General features: G+C 40.8%; 1 protein-coding gene across 1 annotated transcript in view; it reads left to right on the top strand.

Moving 5' to 3' along the window:
• The first annotated feature begins 1,582 nt into the window (after positions 1-1,582).
• The window catches only part of LOC103151482 (lipoxygenase homology domain-containing protein 1-like), a 28,234-nt gene continuing 12,832 nt past the window's right edge, over positions 1,583-16,984 (top strand). Inside the window, exons 1-20 of the mRNA XM_016681451.1 lie at positions 1,583-2,568; positions 5,603-5,717; positions 7,205-7,285; positions 7,966-8,150; positions 8,722-8,820; positions 9,665-9,813; positions 9,906-10,029; positions 10,168-10,418; positions 10,496-10,631; positions 10,743-10,903; positions 11,027-11,113; positions 11,208-11,343; positions 11,463-11,617; positions 11,715-11,911; positions 13,360-13,436; positions 13,569-13,765; positions 13,858-14,050; positions 14,142-14,302; positions 15,227-15,560; positions 15,673-15,824. Coding sequence (XP_016536937.1) covers positions 1,845-2,568; positions 5,603-5,717; positions 7,205-7,285; positions 7,966-8,150; positions 8,722-8,820; positions 9,665-9,813; positions 9,906-10,029; positions 10,168-10,418; positions 10,496-10,631; positions 10,743-10,903; positions 11,027-11,113; positions 11,208-11,343; positions 11,463-11,617; positions 11,715-11,911; positions 13,360-13,436; positions 13,569-13,765; positions 13,858-14,050; positions 14,142-14,302; positions 15,227-15,560; positions 15,673-15,824 — 3,714 coding nt within the window. The 5' untranslated portion in view covers positions 1,583-1,844. The remainder of the gene's footprint in view (positions 2,569-5,602; positions 5,718-7,204; positions 7,286-7,965; positions 8,151-8,721; positions 8,821-9,664; positions 9,814-9,905; positions 10,030-10,167; positions 10,419-10,495; positions 10,632-10,742; positions 10,904-11,026; positions 11,114-11,207; positions 11,344-11,462; positions 11,618-11,714; positions 11,912-13,359; positions 13,437-13,568; positions 13,766-13,857; positions 14,051-14,141; positions 14,303-15,226; positions 15,561-15,672; positions 15,825-16,984) is intronic.

The following is a 16,984-nucleotide window of genomic DNA, read 5'->3' as shown; positions in this document are numbered from 1 at the left end:
CAGGTGAGAGGCGGGGGTCACCCTGGACAGGTCACCAGTCTGTCGCAGGGCAACACAGAGACACACTCACACCTAGGGGCAATTTGGAGAGGCCAATTAACCTGATAGTCATATTTTTGGACTGTGGGAGGAAACCGGAGTACCCAGAGAAAACCCACCATGCACAGGGAGAACATGCAAACTCCATGCAGAAAGACTGGGACCGGGAATCGAACCCAGAACCTTCTTGCTGCAAGGCAACAGCTCTACCAACTGCGCCACTGTGCAGCCCTTCCACTTGCTTTGTGTTTCAGGAATAACATGTTTGCTATGGGTTTTTCAGTGTAACTCATCTAAATGTTCTCATCTATTTATATAGTGAAATATAAGACGACAGTAAACAAAATCAAAGTTAAAAATTTCCTGTCTGAGTTTTAATAGTTTCTGCACTAACAAAAAAAATAAAAATGTTTTAACAGTTTCACTGAACTGCACTGTTTGGCGAAGGTTTTTAAAAGCTTCAAAATACATCTCCGAAGGAACATCTTGGGTCCAAACTGTTTGTCAGCATGAAACTAAAAATAGGCATCATACTTGCTAAGCCGTGCTTTAAATTTTTGATAGGATGAAAGAGCATTCTGTCTCGGAGCGTAGGGGAGTGATTCTTCCCCGAGGTAAACGAGGTCTGCTGTCTTCCACTTGGTAGGGTAATTTGATGTTGACAGATCAATATGACCATGCTCTGCCCTTCCCCTTGATGCTATAGTCCATCAGGTGTCAGATGGCAGCAATAAGACTAATGGGATGATATGGCTCATAGTCAGGGGCACATGTGGGTGCCAGCAGGATAGGAGTGCAATGAAGATATGTAGTTGTTTTTTTTTGTTGTTGTTTTTTTACCATCATGAAACATTAAATAGGACGTTGTTTTTTTTCTGTTTATAGAAAATATGACCTTACATTTTCAGTGTTGGATTTATTAACACTTTTTCTTGCCCAAAATAGATAAAAACACTGATGACTATTGTCTTAGATTTTCTTTATTTTCCATAATTTTGCTACATTTTTTTACTATCAATATTAGAACAGTTCAAGGTTTAGCAAGCACACTGATTAATAAACAGTCCACTGAACCCAGGCTGCATGTTATTTAACTAAAGACAATCCAGTCCAGTTGAGATTAAGCTCCATATAACTAAAATATTAGATTTAATTTGTGAGCTCAGTCAGATTGATTTTTTTTTCAAGACAATCAGTTTCTTTCTCTAAAGTTACACATGCAACTCTTAAAAGAGAAAAAAACTAATTGCTACTGAATATAAACCAAGATAGTAATTTTCAGCCTGTTGTAACGATCATTCACTCAGATTTAGCTTCTCTATGCAAGAACAAAGAGAGGCAGTTACAAAGAAGTGTGTATACGTGTGTGTGTGTGTGTGTGTGTGTGTGTGTGTGTGTTTGTCCGCAGGTAAAAGCGAGACGCCCCCGGCTCGTAAAGCGATCCTGACACCATAAATAATGGAGGATGCTGTGGCAGAGAAGATAAGTTCTCTGGGCAAGGCTCCTTTTTCACAGGGCTTTCTCCCTGTGGCTCACGTGATCGCTGAGGTGCCAGTAATTTTTCATGAGAGGTGTTTGTGTGGTTTATGTTCATATACCACCCAAGTAGCACACCATCAAGGGGGAGATTCCCCCGTTTCAGTGCCTGGAGACCAAACATCTTCAGCTTTACATCCCCGGCGTCCTGCAGATTTCACAGTTCCAGAATCTAACCGTAGCCAAGGGTCAAATGAATTGTCTTACACCATTAGAAACTCAGGGCAGCACTTACGAAACTAAAGGCCAGGGAAGTGGATGAATAAAAGATGCCGTCGAAACAGAAAAAATCCGCAGCTTCGGAAGAAACCGAAGAGGTTGATGACGAAGTGGAGGAAACGGAGCCAAATTTAAAGGAGAGTGGCCAGGGTTTGACCCATGGAGACGCCACGAAAAGAGGAAAGAGTCGGAGGAAACACAAGAGCACAGAACGCTCTGAGACCCAGGAGCCGCCAGAGAAAGAGAAGAGGGAGAAAAAAGGAGATAAGGTGAAAAAGAAGAAAAAGAAACCAAACGATGATGCCGAGGCTGAAGTTGATGCTGCGGTTTCAAGTAAGGATGCTGAGGGTGAGCAGAACAACAACGAGGCCACAACCAAACCCAAAAAGGACAAATCTGAGCGGCTTAAAGAGGAAGTGACTGAAGGGAAGAAGAGGCAGAAAAAGAAGTCGTCCGTAGAGAATCCAGAGGGAGAGGAGGAGATGGGGTCCAAGGACAAAAAGTCCAAAACTGGCAAGAAGAAGAAGAAGTCTCATGATGATGACGGTGAGGAGCCCTTGATCGAGGAAGACGAAGAAGAAGAGGAAGACACGAAGAAAAAGAAAAAGAAGAAGGCCAAGAAGAGCTCCGGAGACAGCGATGATGATAAAAAGAAAAAAGGGAAGAAATCCAAAAGCAAACAGGTGGACTACGCCTTGATCTACCAGAACGAGCTGCTCAACTACCACACAGACTCTTCAGATGGATATGAAGACGAGTACTACAAAAAGAAAGGTAAGGGTCACACAATGCCAAAAAAAAAGAGAAATCCCTGATATTCTTCTTTGGAAGTGAATAAATCTGGCCTTGTTGAAGGTTCTTGCCAGCCACATTCAGCTCCAACCATTGTCCAGAAGGGGAATCCCCTCTGTGATTGTTCTGGATGAAAGCTCAGTTATGTTCCACATGAATGGAGCCAAACAGAGGAGCTGGGTGCTGTCCCAGTCTGAGGGACTGGGACTGGGGCCACTGAGGGTCAGAACAATATTCAGGAGGGAGCGTTGTATTCTGAACATATACGTTTGGTCGTAAATAGATTTTATTTCCAACACAGTCTAAGTATGTATTTCTTGAATCCGTGAGGTTATTTTAGAGTTTCAAAACTGAAAGTGATAAATGAGAAAATGGGAAGACGGTTCCCTCCACATTAATTGGCACCTCTGGTGAAGATGCCTTCAGGACTTGTGATGCGTAAACATTTAGATGACACATCTGTCTGGGAGTTTTTAATTAGTAATTCACAACTTCTTCCTCAGTTTTCACTATAATGTGGTCCATTTGCTCACTCTTCAGAAATGAGAGACAGAATAAAATGTACAGTGTGCAGTCACAACACAAATTAAAGTAATTTATTGGTACGATCAAATTTCATTAACTTTGACTTGCTGTAAAGTTTTTGAACACATTTTTACCTTAATGTGGAGCGTGCTCAAGCTATGTATCTTTGCTATCTGACTGGCTCGCCCAGGTGGCTTACACCCTGAGAAGTTTAACAAAGCTCAGTTTTACCAGGCCACCGTTCATCTGATTTTATCAGGTGTCTCCCTTTCTCTTTAATTGGATCTTAATAGCTCCGATTGCTGTTAATTAGGAATCCCTGTTCTTGTTGGATCAATCTCATCCTTCTGTTGCCAGCAGGTGATTTTTTGTTGTTGCTTTTTTTTCCTTCTCTATTTCTTTTTTAACGTCCTTCCTTACATCTATCTTGGCTTTGTTGTATTATTCATTAATCTACAGCATCCACGGATAAGTATTTTAGAGGAACCTGATCCCTCTGAGTGAAATAACTTCACCCTTACATAATGCAGGGTGAAGAAAATCCTACTTTTGAAGTTTCAGGTATAGGATTCCTATAAAGAACACAAAGGATTATTGCAACAACCAATTCTGACAAATTTTCTTGGTATTGTTGCACCTGAACTCTTTCCTTGTGAAACCTTGTTGATTAGTCTTGAAAGAGCTATTTACATCTTAACCATGTGGCTGACTGGCAGAGAAAGCTGGTGCCTATGCAGGATCACAGGGCATATGTGGAGCAGAGGGTATCTTGTCATAATGTGTGTGTGTGTGTTTTTTTTTTAATTTTATTTTTATGCCATGATCTTTGGGATACACGAGAGCAGTGGTTCCCAAATTTTTTCTCCTGCCCCCCCCAGCGGTTTCCAAACATTTTCTGGGCCGCCCCTATGGATTACAAATAGCTGTCTGGTTGAACGACAAGTGTGTGTGTGTACGTGTGTGTGTGTGTGTGTGTGTGTGTTGGGGGGCAGGGGAGAGAGAAGCGGATTCTTAGAGACTCCCTGTCTCTAACTTTTTTTGGGGGGGGAAATGTAGCTGGACATAGACAACAACATCGGTAGCCTACAAGGTACTTGTTAAGCTAAAGGTTCTGTATTGATATTAGCTAGCTAGTCATCTTTTAGCTAACATTACCTGCATCCAACAGCTTTGCTCAACTCAGTCGGTTAGTTTGGGGGAAAAACTGAAAAGTTATTTGCGTTTTGCTGGTTTGCTGCCATGATTCTAACACAAACCTGCGTAGCTCTGCACAGTGGCGCAACTACACATTATTCAGGTGTATGCGAAAACATAAATCGGCGGGAAGGAACGTCAGGGTGAAGGAGCGACGCTGACCAACCTCCCCCGCCGAGGCGATGATACGTGAAGTGTAAAAATCGCTACATTTACCTCGTTATGTGCGAGAGGTGAAGGAGCGTGAGGCGCGCTGAAGTGTATGGGAAAACATAATCGGCGAGTCGCCCCCTCCAGACGGGGTTTTGGCGCCCCCTCTGGTGCTGCGCCCCTATGCGTTGCATACGCTGCATACCCACTTTTTGCGCCTCTGGCTCTGCACAGCAGCAGCAGGTCTCCTTCACTGCGAACAGCGCGAGCTTCGTAGCGCTCATGTTGCGTTTAAAAGCGGCTCGGAAAAATAGGTTACCACATGTTAACAACAGATTAAACAGTTTTAACTGCTGATAAAAGTGACAGAGGACACAGATATGGGAAGTGTAGCCCCTACTGTATCAAACCGACATAGAAATAACAGAGAGTTGGGCATTCTAAGGTAAAAACCCAGCGCACACAGCGTTCATGTTTTTTGTTTGTTTGTTTTTTTTCCATCCAGACGGCTTCCCGCGCCCCCCCCTGCAATTACACGGCGCCCCGCCTCGGGGGCGCCCCCCACAGTTTGGGAATCTGCACTAGAGTGTGGGGCTAGATATGGTACTTAACTAGAAAAGTGATTGTTGCCCCCTCCAGGCTGGTGTACATTTTCTTCCTCAAGTGGAAACATTAAAGTTTTATGGTGCCTTTATTTGTAAAAATGGATTGGAACATCGTTGGAAACAATACAAGATCTAGCCCAGTTTGTTATGGTGAAGTCAAACACCAAATATTTACTGGTTCTACATTTGAACTCGAATCTATGGAGTAAAGGATGATGAACATAAGAGCAAAATCTCAAACAAAGCTGCTGAATGAACTTCCTCTGCATAGTGCCTCCATCATCAGGAGAGAGATGATCACATATTTCTATAAATTTAGTGGCCCTGTTCATGCTATACAGTGCTTTGGGATAACATTTTTGTCGTGAATTGGTGCTGTAAAACTAAACTAACTTAAATTCAGTTTTAGCTAAAGTAAAACTACTGCTCCAGCTAAGTAACTTGGGGTGGTTCCGGCCTTCAGTCAGGGATTCTCATAAATACAAGAGGGAGTGTTTTGTTTTTTTTGTCGTATTTAATATCCTGTCTCCTCTTTCTTACAGTATATGAGGTGGTTACAGTCACAGGGGATGTAAAGGGAGCTGGGACTGATGCCAATGTTTTTGTCACCCTCTTTGGAGACTTTGGCGTCTCACCCAAGGTTCACTTGGCAAGCAAGTAAGTATAATTATGGTGCTAAATAAAAATGTTTCCCCAACAATTCCACCTTTTGATTTAAGACCATGCTTAATGTACATAACTACTGATGTTTACAGGTCTCGCATATTTTCACAGTGAATCATTAACTTTTAATGTTTTCTGTTTTTCCCTAATTCCTCAGCACAGAAAAGAGGTACTTGCTAACTGGTCTACAAAAGGAGATGGTTAACATTCTGTACCTTTGTTTGCTTGTATTGTGAATATGAGACTGTATGGGAGAGAATTCCTATTCAACTTTCCACTGGTCATTCTAAAAACTTTGACATTTGAAAATAGACTAAATGGTTTCCTCGTGAAGCAGGAATCTCTCCTTCATACAGATGTAAAAAGAAAAACAACAACAACAACCAAAAACAACTATTGGACTCAGAATATCTGGAGTAAGGAGGAACTATGTGACATGGCTAGTCTTCGTTTCCATTCACAAAGGAATGAAAGAAGACCACGATGTCATTTATGCAGATGATCAAATGACTTCCAGGGGATCTTATCAGCAGCAGGCTGCTTTTATCTCCACTCACGCTGACAGACAGAGTTACCTTGGCAGCGTACAGGACACACACAGCTTATTGTCAACCACTCTGGATCATGTCATCCACACCTTGTGGTGGTCCCATTCATTCATTTCAGTATGCATCAACGTGTCTTGTATTCAGTATGTCCACACTGTGTGACAGCTAATTTGATAAAATACTGGACAAAGATGCCTTTGATTCCTCTGGTATTTACACAATAAACTTCTGGCTTAGTTAGCAGTTTCACCTTACTCCGATATGCGTCTGGTCCTGCCTGTATTGTGTCGTGACAGGTTTACACTTTGCAGCACAATACAGGTAAGGGAGATGCTTATCTCTTCAAGCCTCCAAGGCACATTAAGAATGTACTTCTTTGGAAATTCAGTGTGATTACAGCAGATTTAAAATTGCATGAATTCCAAAGTTTGCAGTGTCTCCTTTTCATCTCCGCGGGCAACTTGAAATGGAGTATGAGGGCACAAGTTCACCTGTTGACAGTTTATGACTTTAATCCTTGGCCTTACCGGGGTAACATTAAAAGCAAAAAAATAAAAGACAGATGTGGGTCTGTCAGGGAATCTGTCAACAGATATAAGAGGCCATCTGATGCGCAGTCTTGGGTTAGAGGGGGATTTCATGTGCTCACACACTCTGTTTCCTCTCTGCGAGGGGCAAAAGTACAACACATGAACAAGGAGAGAGGGGTGAAGCGTGAGAGCCTGAGGAAGGTTTCAGATCATACCACCATCAGTCCACAGGCGTCCCTTAAGCCAGATCAGCCGGGGTGATGCCCTTTACAGATTCTGAGATCAGTTCCTTTATCTGTCTGTTATAATCTCACTGGATTAAATAATGGAAGTTGCTCATGCCAGATTTCTCACAAATTTTAATACTTTCTCACTTTTTTTAATTTTTTTTTTTTATTTACAGAAGCCGGAATGCATTTGAGAAGAATAAGACGGATGTTTTCCGCATCAAAACACAAAACATTGGCCCAATTAAAAAGCTAAGGTACTGTATCATATGAAAATGCAAGTCACTGTAAAACCTCTCTTCATTGCTACACTAGAGTTGTTTCCATCATTGGATCAAATGTTTAAAATTTCCAAGTTGTAGGCAGCTCAATGAACGTAATCTTCGTGGTTAAATAAACCATGCAGAATGTAAGCATGTGTTTATCTGTTGGACATGAAGAGATTTTGTCCAGTGACAAAAGGTTAAATCCCATCTGTTGTTATGAGTGGATGAAGAGGAAGCAGAGCTACGTCACAGCCAGCCCACACAAGTTACTGAATCAGGCAAGGATTTATGAAACCCAAATTTCTAAACATGCAAAATCACCACCTCTACAAGTTCAAGAGCAATCACATCAAACACTTTTCATCTCGTCTCACCATCATCACCGAGCAGAGCTATCACTGTTGCCGTGGAGACCACTCGGCTAACAATTGGATGCATTTTATATGAAGGAATTGTGACCAGCTGCAACTGGTACTTCTTAGAGGTCTCTCTCAACAACAGTATTTTTCCTCTCAATTTTCCAGAAAGACCAGATTTGTAGCTTAGCAACTGGGTTTGTATGAAATTAATAGCCTTGTTTAGTATTAAACTGTAAAATTTTATCTCATGTGATGAGACGATTAGAGTGTGCAAATCAAATAATGTGATACTCGGACTTTTGTTTTCTCTAGAATTGAACATGACAACACGGGAATGAGCGCCAGCTGGTTCTTGGACAGGGTGGTGGTGACCGACATGATCCGGCCCCATCTGCGCTTCTATTTCCCCTGCAACAACTGGCTGAGCCGGGAGGAGGGTGACAACCTGTTCGTCAGGGATCTCCTGGGCAGTCTAAACCCCATGGATGTCCCAAAATGTAGGCCACAAACTCCTCTTACAAAACCACAAAACAAGCGATTACAATTGGAAAGACGTTGTTTGGAAAAGTTGTGGATCGTAGTAGTGATTTGTAAATGTAAACCGAGGCCTCACAGAGGGCCCAATACATTTTTAAAGATGAGGCAACCTTCCACAAAAACTGAGTAGTAATTGGATGTGTTTGACAAGGAAGACACTACTCTGCCTGAAAGTCTGCAGGCCGTCCTATAGTTTCAGGTTGTAACTGAATGCTATCCCAGTGTAGTCCTCGGGTAAAACTGGTCCCTGTGACCCCTGCCGTAATGCGATCTAACATCTTAGCACCTAATGACAATCAAGTCCAGCATTGCAAAGAGACAGTCGTAGCAACACAGCTGTTTGTCAAATACACACCCAGAGTTATAAATATTTAATTTGGAAACCATCTCAGAGGTGATATTTGAGGAACCTTAAGAAATGGAATAGAGCAATTTAGTATTCTCCACTGTGGATTGGAAACTGCATTTGATGCTTTTCCAGTGATTTTCACAAGCCATTTCTGGCCTAATGTGTTATTTTTTGTCTTGCAGTAAATAAGTATCTTGTGAGTGTTTTCACTGCTGATATGAAAGGAAGTGGGACTGATGCTGATGTCTTCCTGAATATCTTTGGAGAACATGGTGACACAGGTAATGTAGAATACACAGGACGGTTGGGTCTTCAAATGCACTCACTGGTAATAAAAGGTAAACACAAAGGAATAGTGGTGGAAATTAAAAGATAGCGCACATGAATCTGTATTACAGTCATTGAAATGCCAGATCCACTGGGTCATAGAGATGGCGGCATGCTCCATGTCAGAAGAGTGTGGCTCTCCTTCTGGCCTGGATACAAGCCACAGTTTGCTGTGGAATGGAGTCTTACAGCTGTTGTCTCCAGTGTTTTCCCACTGTGTTGATCCTAGAGATCAGAACTGGAATGAAATTGATGTCTCAGCTGATGCCACACAGGTTTGATTGGGGAAAGATGACAGAAGCTGGGTAGCCATGGACCTTCAGATGCCTTCATGTACACATTGGCTTCAACACTGGGCCAGCTGTGCATCTGTATACCCCGTATGCCAAGCGACACAATAGCCCCAGACTCATGTGAACCCACAATGCAACTCCACTTAATCCTGACAAGTTGGTTTAATGCTGTATAATGCTTTTGCAAGGAATGTTGGATGGTTGGATAGTTTAGCAGCTACCTTAGAGCACTTCCTCTCCAAGTGCCACCTATTCTGTTATTCTATGAACCTTGCAAATTTAAGGACATAGAACCTTCTCTCCCCAGTTGCACTAGTTAACATCTAGATTGAACTGTTGCTTCTTGGTGCTTCACCTCTTGAATCAAACTTATGTAGATTCAACATCAGTCCAATATAAAGCTCAAAATCATATCTATTCAGCAGTTCACTTTCAATAACTGCAACTTCTTGGGTGTCTTGAAGTTTCACTCTGTAATTCTTAATCATATTTTGTAATGTGAAAGGGGAAAGAAGACTGGATAGTGACAAAGACAACTTTGAACGTGGTTCAGAGGACAAGTTTACAATAGAGGCTCCAAACCTGGGAAGGCTTAGAAAAATCACCATCGGTCACAACAACAGAGGTTCCTCAGCCGGATGGTTTCTAGACAAGGCATGTAGATGGATGAAGTTGTGGTTTTAAAGATGTGCACTTCTTCAAAAAACAAAAACTGCTAATTGTGCTTAATGTTCCTTACATCGCAGGTTGTCATAGATGATATGGGGAATAAAGAAATATATGAATTTCCGGTGAATCGCTGGTTTGCCATGGATGAAGATGACGGCAAAATACAGAGAGACGTCTTGGTTGGATCAATGCAACCAATGGGTGTGATAATAAGTGCCATCAACTTGTGTTTGCTACACTTTAAGCATGAACCATCAAATAAATTCCTATTTAAATCCATTTAAAGAGTATGTTTTCAATCCAAAAAAGGTAATTTTATATTTTTATCTGCCTATTCAGGGATTATATACAATGTTCAAGTAATGACTGGTGACATCAGGGGAGCAGGAACCAACTCCAAGATCCACATGGTCATGCATGGCTCCAAGGGCTTAAAGAACAGTGGCAAAATTTTCCTAGAAGGTGGTGCCTTTGAGCGAGCTCTCATTGACATCTTCAATGTAGAGATCTGTGAACTGATCAGCCCTCTCAGCAGGGTCACCATCGGTCATGACAACGGTGCTGTTGGTGCAGGGTGGTACTGTGAAAAGGTACTACACATTTCTAATTGGTAACAGATTGATTGTAGCAGCGTGGTTTATCCATTAAGCAGCCATTTTGCTTGCAGGTGGTGATATACTGTCCGTTCACTGGCATTGAGCAAACATTTCCATGTGGGATGTGGCTGGATGAGGACGAAGGAGACGGACTTATTGAGAGGGAACTGTATGAGATGGTCTCGCTCAGACAGAAAAAACAGAAAAGTGAGTTAAAAAATAAATCATAGTGTTTACTGCGTAGAAAAAAAATTAATTTATCTTTTTTTTTTTTTTACAATTTTTGTGTTGGAATAATACTCTTTTTATTCACGCCAGAGTACCCATGGTCCTTGTGGATTTGGACCTCAGACATAAAAGGTGCCGGCACAGATGCCCAAGTATTTCTGCAGATTTATGGAGAGAAAGGAAAGTCAGATGAGATTAAACTGGAAAACAATTCAGATAGCTTTGAACAAGGACAGATTGACAAATTCATGGTAAATCTGGGATCGTCTCATTCTTTATTTGGTTTATTTGAGATGTTGATCCATAAAATGTTCCTAGGAGGCGATTTTAATGTTTTTGTTTATACCTAACTTTTTTGGGGGGGATTTCTGTAGATCGAAATGCCGGACATGGGACGATTGTTAAAATTGCGGATCTGGCATGAGAAGAGAAATCCATTTGCTGGCTGGCATTTAGCGAAGGTGAGCCACGACTATTCTTTCTGTTGTGTGAAGGAAGTTCACAAACCAGAGTGCAGTAAAAGGTGAGCTTGATGACAGACGAGACTTTTTGCAGGTCACTTTGCTCAAGACTCTAACCATGGACAAGTACTCTTTTGAATGTGGCCGCTGGCTGGACATCAATGAAGATGACAATGAGATTGTCCGAGAACTTCCCGCCACAGGAGCACTCATTGATGAGCCGCTGCCCCGTAAGATATCAAGATATTCCCCAGTTATTAAAATATATAGTGTTTAAGTACGGTGTGGCAGGAACGGTGTGAATTGTTCCTAGAGCAACACCAGCTCTTTCCTGATACTTTCATTTCAGTGATAAAGTATCGGGTCACAATCTGCACTGGCAACGTCAGTGGTAGTGGCACCGATGCCAGCGTGTTCCTCAATGTTATTGGAGACTTGGGTGACACAGGAGAGCGTCTCATGTTTATGAGCAAAAACAACGTCAACAAATTTGAAAAGGGAAACGTGAGTAAACGATTAACCTAAATTTCACATAAATTTACGTTCTTGTTCTTTGTGAAACATATTTTAAGTCTTTATTTTCTCCTTGTTTTGCCCGCAGCACGACGAGTTCCTCATCGAGTCAGTCTTCCTGGGCCAGGTGCGGAGAGTCAGAGTAGGTCACGACGGCCGCGGTGGAGGCTGTGGTTGGTATCTTGATAAGGTGTTGGTCAGAGAGGAGGGACAGCCTGAGTCCTCTGCCACTGAGTTCCCATGTTTCAGGCAAGACGATACTCTCAACAAGAAGCATCTTGAGCTGTAAACTGAAAATCTTAGCATGTATGCTACATCTGTCTCAGGTCCTGTTTAAGGTCTTTGCTGGATTTACTTCAGTTTACTTAAACTCAGGTACAAGGATCAGAAAAAAGAGGGAGCAAAGGAGCCACAGTTCATGCACAGGCATTCACACTACACACTAGTTTAGAATGGATCTAACCTGATATACAGGGTTAAGAAACAAAATCTTTACCCGTTATAGATTTCGTCTGCAATTTATTATCAAGTTTGATATCAGACAAAGATAGTTTTGTTAAATAAAAAAAAAAGAGTGCTGAACTTTCCCAGGAACGGCTGGCCGACCAACGTTAGAACAAGATGGCTCACCCAGGAGGTCACAAAAGAGCCCAGAACTGCCTCTAAGGCCCTGCGGACCTCACTGGCCTCAGCTAGCCCTTTAATGACTTTAGCCATGTCATCTTGATGATCTCCAAGACCATTGGGAAACATTTCTGAGCACTGTTGAGATGAAAGTTACATCTGGCTTAAAACTAACGGAGCCTTTTAGAAAAACAATAACATTCAAACACGGTGTGGTGATGTTACGGTCTGCGGCTGCTTGGGTTTCCTAAGACCTGGGAGATTTTTGCCTTAATGCATTTATATTTCGGACTGTTAGAAAATAAGCAGCGAATTGTTGATGTTTTTTTAATCTTTATATTCAGTAAAATGTAAAAATGATTTTACATGTAGGAAAGTGATAAAATATTTTTTTAATAATTCACATGTTTACATCCTAATTGTTCTGTGCAAAGACCACTAAGCCAGCTGTCAGACGGCTAAAATCCTTCTGGCATTTTTAGAAGTCTTCTTACTGATGCAAATTGCCCATGTTTGGGGTCAGTAGGTTTCCAGTGGCATGTGTTTAAGTAGTTAGGTAAGAGCTGGATGGCCTTGCCATTACAAATGGACACTAAATGCATGCAGCCAGCCAGCTCTCTCGTTCTGTAACTGGAGTGCAACCGCAAAGCTGGGTGCAGTGTTACTTCCCGAGGAAAAAAGTGTTCTTCCTGCCTGTCTGTGTTGCTCATTAGAGACGGCTTGGGAGACTTAAGACGAAGTAATGAGACAGAAGAGCCATGTTCGTGATTCTTCTGGAGTTCCTTTTATGCGGCCAATTATTTTATCCAGTCAAACTCACATTATCACAATTGACTACAAACTTTGGTTGTAATAAATATTTATTTTTTTTTATGTTTAAATTGTGCCTTAAGTTTAAAGCTGGGTAAGTATTGCTTCCATAAGACAAAGATATACATTTTGTTGCATGTATACATTTCATGTTAAGTTTTGTATTACCTTGATTTTGTGTTTGTCTTGTTATATAATTTTTTTCTTTAATATTAGTGATTTATTTCAAGTCATTCTCATGACAACAATGTACTAACAAATATATTTCTCAGATAAATATAACATGGTTTTTATTCTAGGTGGCTTGATCGCAATGAAGATGACGGGCAGATTATCCGTGAGTTGGTTCCAGCTGGAGACGGGGTGCGTCTCTTTAGTAAGTCACTACGGAATTTTTTTTTTTGCAAACCCATTCATTGAAAAAAAAAGAAAAAGAAAAAAAACACCAAACAAATAATTTAACATTTGTGTTAAAATTTGAATAAACAATGAAACATTTTGCGTGCAGATGTCGGCTACCACATCGCAATCAAGACAGGCAGCGTGAACGGTGCCAGTTCTGACTCCAAAGTGTTCGTGAAGCTGTACGGTGAGAAGGGCGACACTGACAAAGTGATCCTGGCCGTCTCAGACAATGACCTCAGGAATTACTTTGAGACGGCAAGAACTGACATCTTCACCCTTGATACGTATGACATTGGAAAGGCAAGTGTGTTGTATCTCGGAGAAAAATCACGTTCGGGCACTTTATTTGAAGCTAATCCCCGTATTTCATCAATTTTACTCTGTACGTGCAGATCAACCGTCTTCTGATTGGTCACACAAACGAAGGCTTACGAGCCGGATGGTTTCTGGACAGTGTGCAGATTTCCGTGCCGGTTCACGGGATGCAGTATATGTTCCCGAGCCACCGCTGGCTCTGCAAAGATGAAGCAGACGGCAAAGTGGAGGTTGAAATCTATCCCAGCGAGGTCTTGGAAATTGAAAAATGTAAATGAAAAATAAAACAAAGTATGTCCCTCTTATTTACATGTTTTTTTTCTCAACTTGTCATGGTGAACTCACACCTTTTCTTTAACAGTGATCAACTATGAAATAACAGTGGTCACTGGTGACATCCGATCAGCCGGGACCAACGCCGATGTCTTCTGTCAGATATATGGAGATGAAGGGAAAACTGAAATCCTCGCCCTGGAAAGCCGCTCCAACAATTTTGAACGTGGCACCACTGAAATCTTCAAGGTCTCTGTTAAACCTCAAGATATGTTAATGTTCACTGTGTCTTCCAAAAATATTCATCTTGAATTACTACCATCTCAGTAATGCATCACAGGGTTTGCAATAATTTTTCTTTTAAAAAAAAAAAAAGAAAAGTGAAAATCTGAAAGCAGAGATGTGCACACATGGGAGTTGCTACAGCAAGGGTGTCAAACGTATTTTTCTTATGAATGTCCTCAAAAGGCCGGTTGTGGCAAAATGTACTGATAAAACCCACTAACAAACTTCTGAAATTTGAATAAATAGCCACCTCTGCACTCAACGAGTACTTCTTAAGATTCAGTAATACTGAACATCATTTCAGATTGATGTAATTTGGCAGCATATATATGAAAACTACAGAAAAAGATTGTGGCCACTGGAAAAAAAAATAATGATTCTGGCTTTAGTTTTCTGAGATAAAGTCAAAATTCTGAGAAAAAGGTTCAAATTTTCACATTTTTTTCTCAGAATTTTGATCTTATTTTCCTCAGAATTTTGATTTTGCTTCTCAGAATTCTGACTTTTGACCTTAGAAGATTAAAGTCAGAATAATTCTGAAAAAAGTCAAAATTCCGAAAAAAAAGTCAAAATTCTAAGAAAATTATTGTTATTTTTTTCTGTGGTCTTAATCTTCTTTTGTTGAAAACTGCTGTTATTTAATTGACAAAATATTGTTTAAACAGACAACAGTTATTTTCAAGGTTTATGTGTCTCTGGGCCACATAAAACTTTATGATGGGCCAAATTGCAAAAAAAGAATGAGAAAAAAAAAAACCTTCAGTCTCTAGATGCAGTTTCTTACAATCACAGCAAAAGGTGCATTTAGACTGAAAAAAACAAACAAACAAAAAACATTTCAGACACATACATTCATACTTCAAATACTGTTGTTTCCCTAAAATGCAGATTGAAGCTCTGGATGTCGGGAAAATCTATAAAATCCGAATCTTCCACGACGGTAAGGGCATCGGAGACGGATGGTTTCTGGAGATGGTGGACATCAAGAGGCTAACGATGGCCATGGTGCAGATTGAGGTGAAGAAAGAAGAGACGACTAAAAAGGACAAGAAGAAGGACAAGAAAAAGAAAAAGAAAGAAGAGGAGGAGGTGGAGATAATTGAGGAGCTGCAGGAAGTGGTGGAGACATTTACTTTCGCTTGTGGCCGCTGGCTGGCCCGGGACGAAGAGGACGGGGAGATTGTGGTTGAACTGCTGACTGACTCCAACGAGGAATTGGAGAGTAAGTGGAGCATGACTGTAATCTGCACACTCACTAATATGTCAAGCCTGACAGGCAGTGTTTTAATTAGCCACTGCATTCCATTAAAGACTTACTTATGTTTTCCTTTCAGTGAACTCTTATGAGGTTTATGTATACACTGGGACAATGTGGGGTGCCGGGACCGATGCCAAAGTCTACATCACCATTTACGGAGAGACTGGTGACACAGGGGAGCGATGGCTCAGGAAATCCAATCACCTGAATAAATTCGAGAAAGGACAGGTATGTTTTGTTCGGTGGAACTCGATTTTAAAATTAAGTTTAATTCAACTTTTGTTGTCAAGGAAAACGGTCACCACTTCTAGTGGATTAATGTATTTCCTCCTGTACTTATGATCCAATTGAGTTAAAATATATCTTCTCTCAAAATTGTAGCCTGTATTTAAAATGTTTTTAAAAAATTGTACTTCTTCTATAACACTTTAAAAGCTTTAGCACACAGAGAGCAATCCTTCATTATTCTGCTCTATAGAATATTAAAAGATTTATATTTGTTTGTGTTTGTGGACAAGAAACTGTTTTTTTTTCCAAACTTGCCTTCCAACGAACTGGTTAGCATGTAGATAGAGGCCACTACACTGAAAAAGCACAAAATCTTACCAAGTATTTTTGTCTGATTTCCAGTGCAAATATCTTACTACACTTAAACTTAAAATAAGACAAAAAAAAAAAAACATAAACAATGCAAGTAACTTTTCAGCAAGAAATAGGAACTTGTTTTATGTCAATAATTCTTTCATATTAATGAAAAAAAAAGTTCTAGTTCCACTTAAGGACACGTTCACTTAAAGGAACCTCCCATATATTGCAAAAAAGTTATTAGTAAGTTGGTTTTGTCTGTTTCAAGTGTATCCAAGTGTCTGTTTCATACCCATGTTTTGAGATATTGCCACTCAAAACCTGGACCAAAAATACTTGGTAAGGATTTTTGTTTTTACAGTGTGGCCGTTTTTGACATTTGATGACCTTAAGATGACACTTTTTGCTGCAGTCCTCCAACTGAGCTTCAAAGATTTTTACCTCCTTCACCATATTCCTCACTTTGAGCCTTGGCAAGACCGGTCTGGTTTCCTCATTCCCTTTTTGAATGGAGGCCAAGAGGAATGTGCTTCTGTTTCAAGTGATGTTTATGCCTCAGGGCCACAGGAAGTCATGGATTACTAATTGAAAGTTCATGCATGCTTTGAGGAGTATAAACAAAAAAAAAAACTTTCAATTACACGTACTTCTATTAACTAAAGAGTACAGAATGCCAACAAAAACTTTCATACCCATGTTATATTTAGGTTTAAAGTGATCTTTTAATTTTACCGACATGCTTCGTCTAACTAGTAGTGACATTTGCCCCAGCCAGAGTGGTGACAGGGAGGCTTTCCAAACCC

The sequence above is a fragment of the Poecilia formosa genome, unplaced genomic scaffold (assembly GCF_000485575.1).
Source record: "Poecilia formosa unplaced genomic scaffold, Poecilia_formosa-5.1.2 Scaffold282, whole genome shotgun sequence".
Taxonomy (NCBI): domain Eukaryota; kingdom Metazoa; phylum Chordata; class Actinopteri; order Cyprinodontiformes; family Poeciliidae; genus Poecilia; species Poecilia formosa.
The sequence above is the reverse complement of the archived record's forward strand: the minus strand, read 5'-3'. Positions and strand labels throughout refer to the sequence as shown.